The sequence below is a fragment of the Lupinus angustifolius genome, chromosome LG16 (assembly GCF_001865875.1).
Source record: "Lupinus angustifolius cultivar Tanjil chromosome LG16, LupAngTanjil_v1.0, whole genome shotgun sequence".
In the NCBI taxonomy this organism is placed as follows: Eukaryota; Viridiplantae; Streptophyta; class Magnoliopsida; order Fabales; family Fabaceae; genus Lupinus; species Lupinus angustifolius.
Genome location: NC_032024.1, coordinates 570,892 through 579,737, shown reverse-complemented (window position 1 = coordinate 579,737; position 8,846 = coordinate 570,892). Strand labels below are relative to the sequence as shown.

General features: G+C 35.7%; 1 protein-coding gene across 1 annotated transcript in view; it reads right to left on the bottom strand.

Moving 5' to 3' along the window:
• The window catches only part of LOC109329840 (nuclear pore complex protein NUP205-like), a 50,639-nt gene continuing 42,005 nt past the window's right edge, over positions 213–8,846 (bottom strand). The window contains exons 36-45 of the mRNA XM_019563698.1: positions 5,709–5,873; positions 5,492–5,629; positions 3,211–3,354; positions 3,007–3,126; positions 2,798–2,893; positions 2,537–2,674; positions 2,325–2,425; positions 1,540–1,659; positions 1,227–1,359; positions 213–433 (exon numbers count right to left, since the gene is read on the bottom strand). Coding sequence (XP_019419243.1) covers positions 350–433; positions 1,227–1,359; positions 1,540–1,659; positions 2,325–2,425; positions 2,537–2,674; positions 2,798–2,893; positions 3,007–3,126; positions 3,211–3,354; positions 5,492–5,629; positions 5,709–5,873 — 1,239 coding nt within the window. The 3' untranslated portion in view covers positions 213–349. The remainder of the gene's footprint in view (positions 434–1,226; positions 1,360–1,539; positions 1,660–2,324; positions 2,426–2,536; positions 2,675–2,797; positions 2,894–3,006; positions 3,127–3,210; positions 3,355–5,491; positions 5,630–5,708; positions 5,874–8,846) is intronic.

The window sequence follows — 8,846 nt, the reverse complement described above, 5'->3', positions numbered from 1 at the left end:
CAATTTTGACTAGTTTAATTACATATAATTGACATATCATATTGGTTGAGTTGGGGACTCCAGTTTTTCAACAGAGTACAGTTTTAAGAACAGCTTATGATGATTTACTTTACAATAGACAACAAAACCATTAGCTAGTTACTTTGTTAAATAATTCTAGTAAAACTCTGCATCAGCAATTTGAAAGGATTAAATTCCCCTTCTACTAATAATTTCACTGGATGGACAAAAGTTCTTATCTTCTAACAAATTGAAGTCAATAATACTGCGAATCTAAATATACTTGATACATTTTACAATACACATGATTATAGGGAAAAATGGAATGTGTACGGATACTTTAATATATCTACAAAGCCAACTTTTGAATTGCTATCTCTTTCGCAGAAGTTGCTAATCTGTGGAATACTTTGAGATTGTGCCCAACTTTCTCCTGAGAAAATGAGCAACCATTATGTAAGAGCATGGAGGATACATTTGAGACATCAAGAGTATAAAATAGCAATGTAATATTTATGCATTGTTAATATAATATACATAGTCAATATATCATTCATCATTCATTTGTATTATTTTTTTGAAGAGTCTATATTGATTGAAAATGAATGGTGGACGACAGACTGACAATGCATATAACTCTTTCACTGTCAGTGCATACATTTTCACCGACATAAAATAGATGGCAAAACCATCAATAAACACTAACATGTGTCTACTACTAGAATACCAAACAAAAGAACCAACATCTTTACTACCTGAGTAGTAAAACTACAGAGTACTCTACAGCAGGTTAGGGCTCAGGACAACAATGATAGGAGTACTGCTACCAGTTACATAAGTTACATGTCTCAGATTCAACAAGAATAAGGCATGGTAAAGAGTTAAGTACTGCTACCAATTACGTAAGTTACATGTAATTTGGTAAAGCTAATCTGTTAGTCAAGGAGGATTCACTAAAAGATTAGGATTAATTTGCTGAGATGAGCATTTTCCAGTCCCAATGCAAATTTTACATCCATGCTAACATTATTCACTGAAGGAAAACTTGATTCCTACTAAGTACATAACGATCTTCTACACATGTTACAAATATAACTGACTTCATTTGCATGAAATGGAGGCCATATTATCAAATATCAGTTCAGTTGCAATCAATGACCACTAAAACTGACAAAATCATTGAAATATTAAAAAGCATTACAAAATTGTTATTATGAGACTCATACCTCACTCAGTAACTCGAGTCGTTCAAGAGTTGGAACTAACTTCCCACATAGCGATGCAGTATCCTGCTTAGGATCATACTTTGGACCATATGTAATTGTTTTGGTCGTCAAAGTAGAATCAGATGCAACAGAGCTGCCACAAATAGCGAAGTTAGCCTGAAGGTATATTATAATAAAGCAAAAAATAAAGGATACATGTAATGAAAACATAGGAAGATAAAATATTGATCTAAGGAACATGAGATTGTATCTGGATTTTTGTATTCCATGTACAATAAAATTCTCAATGCCAGAATCAGAAACTTATACCTACCTTTCTTCAAGATGGATGAGGAAAATATTTAGCACATGTTCGGAGAGTGGGAGCAACAAAATGATTAGCTGATCCCTACTAGCAACAACTCGACACATTTCTACCATTGCAATGTATCGCCTGCAAAACAGATGTTTTAAAAACCACAAGATGGCATATCGTAGGAAAAGGGATCAAGGTTTTACAAATTTGACAAAGCGGGTAAATATATAACTAACGTGTGTGAGCGGTTATAAAAAGCTAGTGAAGAAAATCTAAAATTAACTGCTTCAAAAATATAAAATGAACATCTGCTTGTAATCAGCTTTATCCTTAAGATACATGAGTATGTATGAAGCACAGACACCAGACATGACATGGGCAATATCCAAAGTACAGGACATGAGTCATGATACTTTACACATAATGTCAAATAAAATTATATGAACAACCCACAAGAGTGTCTGCATAGTGGTAAATGCACACAGCAGCCCCAGGGGAGAACCAAGGTTCAAACCCTGGAGAGCTAAAGGGATTAGCTCTACCCTGGTAATAGGGTGGGGATACTTGGGATTAATATCGCATCACACAAATCAATCCCAATATCATATTTTACTGAGTTCTACTATCTCTATCCCTGCGTGACCTTTACTGTCGTCATTCAGCTGGAATTATGATGACAAGAAATTAAAGAAATCTTATTTTAATGTTTAATTTTCCAATACCATTTTCAGTTTGCAGATTTCTTTTACTTTCAGAGACGTGTTAATTTTCAGATTTCTAGGAAAGTAGAGCATTATGATTACCGTTTATGTATGTTGTCTGAAGATGGAACAGAGTCTTGCTGCACACACATATTGATGATTTCATCCACCTCTTGCCTTGACAATTCATTTATGTCTCGAATCTGCAAAACCATATGTGTGATGTTGCTTATGCAATATGCATAAAAATAAACAACCACGACTGTAAATCAAAGAATGAAGAAGCTACAGGAATAATTTCGATCCATTTTCACCTTATTCAGTAGGAATGATTTCTCTTCAGCAGCCCTTTCAAGTGCAATTGTAACCGAAGTAAGAAGAGAATTAAGCAAGGTCAATGTCGGTTGTTGGAGTTCAATGGAAGTAGGGTAGCTGGAGGAGGCATCTGAATGCTGACAGCATATAATAAAAATCAACTTTTATGTTTACCAAACAAAGAAAGAAATGCAGATACACTAGATGAAGGGAAAAGATCTTGAAGTCATTAACAACTGCTTCCTTTATAAATAATATACCTGCAATCTCAGAGATTTCTTTGTGACTAAAAAATATAAGTAAGAGCTCAGGCTGAAGCATAACTTAAAGATCTGTAGTTCTGAATTCCTCTGATTCTGGTCAGTAATTAGACAAAATGAATAAGAGATTAGGATGAATTATGTATGCATAATATAAAGGGTGCTTCATTCCATAACTTAAACATCAATTAAGAAAACTGCAAACTCACGTCAGGTGATATTGATTGAGCAAAACTAGGAACCTTCAAGTCACGAGAGAAAAGAGCATGCATCATGCCAAAAAGCCCTTGAACAAAACCATACTCATTGCTTTCTCCATATGGCCAAATCTATGCAACAACCAAAGCATTTGACTACAGAATATTTATGAAAAAAATATTGAATCCAGAGAAATGACTTAATTCAACTAATACCTTGCTGAGAATACCAACAACTAGATTGATCTGTTCCATTCTTAACTCATCTGCTTCAGCAACGTCTACACGGAGAACATGATCAAAGAGTGGTTGATGTCCTTTGACAAAATCAATTACTTCACGGACAATTTTATTCTTCACCTATATTAAAAACAAAAGGCAAGGCATATATCAAAATTTTCATAAATGCAACAAATACTAGATTTCCTTTTGGATAAGGAGGAATTATAAGAAAAAAACAGGAAGTTTTAAGAAATAAAAATGCTAACTGTAAAAAAGAGAAACTGAGAGAAGTAATCAGAGAGAGATTTGATGAATAGACTTTGGTTGATGCATAACTGAGTGGATACAGTACCAGCTTGCTACTTATACCACCATGACCTAACTTCCTGAGCACCACTTGCTGGGTGGTAGTAGCTGTCCTTACTGCACTGGACTGAATTACTAAGTATTGATGTATTTCTATGTTAAATGGTCATGGATGATAAACAAATATTCACAACAGCAACTCCATTAAAGACTGATAAAAGCTGTTGGAAACTTTCAACAACACCTAAGTCTTTATCCCATTAGGTGGGATCAGCTACAAAGATTTCATATGGCAGAATAGACTCCATGTAACAGAGATGAGAATGTTGTGTAAGATGAGCAGACACACTAGGAAAGATAGAATTACAATTGAATGCATTAGAAAGAAAGTTGGAATAACTCATATTGTAGGAAAGACGGTAGAATCACGCCTTAGGTGGTTTGGACATGTGTGGAGGAGATCAATAAAACACCCTCCAAAGGGGTGTACATCAATGGAAGTTAGTCCAATTCCTAGAGGAAGACGTAGACCAAGAAAAACCATAGGGAAAATGATAAAGGAGTTAGAGATCAATGTTTTGTCGATGAACGTGATTTATGATAGAGCTTTATGGCAACAGTCGATCCTTGTAGTCAACCTTACCTAATGAGATAAACACTTGGTTATTATTGTATAGAATACTATAGCCCAAGAAATGTGACTAGGTAATTATTTGTTGGAAAAAGTTGCCATTTCATTCATAAAATTGGACTATTGTTTCAACCTATATAGACAAGGAGACTTCAAGAGCTGCATAGCCAGAGTTACTAATGCTCAGAAGCGCTATGACCACTAATAAGGACCCCTATCTTGTCAATATAAAAAAAGGATGAGCCGGTGCATGAGGCTTTTTCTTAGTGGGGTTTAGGGAGGTAGATGTATGCAACCTTACCCTCGCAAGTGGAGAGGTTGTTTCCCGGATTTGAACCCGTGATACATAGTCACTAAGCAACAACCTTACCATTGTACCAAACTCACGCTCTTTGTATTTTGTCAATAGAATTGAATCAAAACTGAAAGAAGTATAAAACCAATAGGGAATCTATTTAATGATATACTATTATGGAATATTAGTGTAATAGAGGCTTAGGTTGATGTAATTTTTGTTAGTTAGATATTAGTCCAGCTAAGGTTTATGGAGATGAGAACATCAACAATAATCTTGATACACAGAAAATACTCAGAATCATGCTAGACCCTTTCACTGCAGAACTTAATTGAGACCATAACTGACGACTATGAACCTTTATTTGAGTGTGACGGTGTTCATGAACTTCACGCCATAGCTCCCAAGAATGTTTGCAACCAATAACCCTAGACTGTAACTCCTCAGATGACAAATTGAGGAGCCATTAGAGGATCATTTGATCCTATTCTTCCCAGCTTATAAATGATGGATTCACATGATTATGTAAACAATCCATGTCAATGAGAAATTTTGCATGAATATCATATAGACAGACAAACCTAACAGCATGATTTGACTTGAGAACTGCATCTGTAAACTGTTGCCAAACAAGAAAGTTCAGCTCCATCAACTTCGTCGCTGGAAGAGGAAAGTGAGGGGAGGAGGAGGAGGAACGAAGTAGTGCAGCCATTGTAGGTGGAGAACCAGAATCAGAGGCGGTAGCCATTAATGGCGTGATACCATGTATACAATTACAAAATCAAGATAGAGGCGTGGAGAGAGAGAAGATAGAAAAAAGTAGCTGAATTGTGTCTGCCTTTCTTATTATTGAATAATTGTCCTTACGAATGAAAGGATCTCTATATAGAGAGATAAAGGGAAAGTTATTACAGCTGGCACACCTTAGCTATACTAATATCAAACTAACTGAAATTACATAAACCTATGTCTCTATTACATTCTAATAGGGAGCAAGAAAAATATTGATGCTAAGAACTTGAAAAGGAAAAACAAAAGCCAACCTCAAGAAACTCTGAGGTATCAACCAAGGAAGTTAATGAATAGACCAATCTCAAAATAGGAGTTACAATCATTCGCTGTCTATCAACATCGACAGCCATATCTCTTCTAAGTCTCATCTCAACCCTCCTTAAACCACCCTGTAAATTCTTTAACTTTAGTGAGGGTTAGCTGAAATAAAAAGGATGTGTGGTGCAAACAAGGAAAATACTCTCTCACCTGTAAATTGGTTACTCTTCCAGAAGAAAGATGCTCCAGTATACCCATAGAAAATAGTACCTGTGCTCCTGATTTCCCATATTTGTGGCTTATTCTTAGTAGTAAACCAAGTTCAGCCTCAAAGGTACATGCCCTCTGCAATGAGTCCAGTGAAAGACCACCATCCTTGCACAATAAAGAAACCAGTATCATCATATCCATATGAAACGTAAGTTTTATGAATATAAACATTAAGACTAACATGTTTGATTTGTCAAAGAAACATGAGCTTCTCAATTTCACTTTGTCAATAATGAAAAATGTTGGATAAATCCAAGAAAGAAAGAACTCTAATGTAATGTAATTGGTCCCTTGGCACTATTATTACTATTACGATAAAAACAGTTGCTGCTGCCACTGCTACTATTATTTTAGTTGATAAAAGAAGCAATTTATTAAGCTAAGGAAAATACAAATGGGAAGGAGGCTAAAAATGATCCTACAAATATAAGAAAATAGAACAGAAACAAGGAATGGAAGACATGGGAAAGCTACCTAGTCCCTCAACATATTTGTAATGTAAAGCTACCTAGTCCCGTAACACATATCCCCTTTCTATAAAAAGAAAAATGCCTAATCTTACTTCAAATCATCTATTTAACTGGACAGAATCCTAAACAATGAGAGTTATGCTCCACCAATTGCACCAAATATTGCACTTGCTTTAAGCATTATCATGTCAAAGCTGATCAACAACCCCTCAATTCTTATAAAGTAATCTAGTAACTGTCATTTATGTGCGCTGGTTTCCGTTCATTTCTCACCAAAATGTAGGTGCAACTCAAGGAACTCATTATGTGTCATAAGCTCAATATAGGTTATTAAGCTAACTTCCTGTTAACTGGTGATTTACAACTTAGGATAATCGAACGCAATTAGGATATGACTCTGCAACAGGGATTACCCCCACCAACAACATTTCAGATATAGCCATATCATAATGGGTCACAAAGGGGTGGACAAAGTCGACATTCATTTCTTATAATTGACCAAACACATTGATATAAATTGTCACTTATAATTAGAAAGATCCTATCTAAAGACATCATTACTAGTTTTGCCACTTCAATTGATCAATTGAAGAAAGTTTTCATGAAGTTTTGAATGTCCTTTGATAAGTAGCACATGACCTTTATGCTCCAACATGAAACATAGTAGTGTTTAAGTTAGATACTTAGATGCAATTATATGTTAATTTAATCATGTATTAATTAAGGAAATTAAGCTAATTCTTCTTTCTTAAATAAAATTGTTGATGGGAGGGAATTTATGTCTCGCGGTTCAACCAACAGAGTTGACTCTTGGGGACAAAACGAAACTAATGGGATTCAAGGAATTTAAGCTAATTCTAATGTGTGTTTGGGGACAAAATGAAACTAATGGGGTTGGAGGATATTAAGCAAATTCGAATCTTTGTATATTATGTTACCTCTATACGAACAAGCCTTCACTGTTAGTTCAAACACAAGGATCTATCATATGTTTCTTCTCCCATAACTCTTAACATGAGCTACTATTTTATAGGCAAAACTACAGGATTTGTTGTCTGTTATTTTATGTTCTTAGGATTTGTTGTCTATGTTATTTTCTATTTTTCAAGTTGGTTCTACAAGTTGCTTTTCGATTAGTTTTTATTAGACTAGTTATTATCATCCTTTATTGTATTATCTCCTTGCAATTGTGCCAGCTGTACTATTCATTCAGCTCTTATATATATGGAGCAGTTATTCGTTCATAAGTAACCATTGAACAACGAGAATCATTTTTCACTATCTCCTCTCTCTCTCTTCTCTCTCTGATTTCTCTCTCTCTCTTCTCTCTCTGATTTCTCTCTCTCTCCTTTCTCTAAGCTTTAATTCAGGTTTTATAACATGGTATCATGAGCTTCTCGTTCCTGATTCCTCATTCTTCGCATGTGATCATGGTTCATCGCTGATGCTCATCACCGATCGTCATTGATGTTTCATGCGATCTCCATCGATGTCGCAGTTTGTTCTTCGTGTTTGTTCATCGGTGATTTCTTCTGGTTTTCTCTATTGCTCTCGTGGAAGTTGCAAGGTTGTTCTCTTCTTCGTATCTCTTGTTGTTCGTATTGTTGCCTAAGGCTTATGATTCATGGAAGGTAAACAATTGTCTTGTTGATTTGGTGTTGTTCACATTGGAATCATTGATTTGCGATTGATTTGTTGTGATTCGTGGAAGCTACATAGGTCTTCAATTCTTTTATTGATTCGGTTTTGTCACACTGCCTAGGGTTTTGTTTCTTTTTTGTTGATGTGTTGCTGATTACAGTTGATTTAGATCTAAATGTGAAGATGCACAGTTGATTCATTGTTGTTGCATTGCCTAGGGTTTCTATTTTGTTCCTTTGTTGCTCATTGTTGTTCTGTTAGTTCTAAATTTCAAGTCTGAACTTCCTTGAGGATTATACATCTATGTCGTCACCACGTTTGTCGCAAGTTATTCCTCCATCGACGATTTCTTTTACTCAGATGATCTCAGCAAAGCTGTGTGAGAAGAATTATTTTCTGTGAAAGCAACAAGTTGAAGCGGTTATTGCCTCTCATTGTCTTGAACGGTTTGTGGTTAATCCACAAGTGCCTCTACGATTTTTATCAGAGGAAGATCGTTATTCTGCCCATTTGAATCCTGTTTTTCTTCAATGGGAAGAACAGGACCAACACCTTGTGTCATGGTTATTGCAATCATTATCGGAGACACTTGTTTGTTTCTCGCATCAAGGCACTTGTTCACTCACTAGCTACCATTGGTGAAGTCATCTCTGGGAGACAACAAGTTCGGTTAATGTTGGAGGGACTTCCTTCTGAATATGAGTCCTTTGTAACTTCTATAAATAATAGAACAGAACCATGCAAATTCTTGCTCATGGCTCATGAAACTTATCTAAAGCGGATTCATCCTTTACTGAAACTTCTTCTGTAAATGTGGCTCATTCGTCTGTTAAGACTCGCCCAACAACTCCTTCATATGTTCCACAACCGACTTATGATGTTACTGGCATGGTAGTCAAAATCGCGAGCTTACTCGTGAGATCGTCCGATCTTACGATCTTCAACACCCAACCCGTGCCCGATCTCA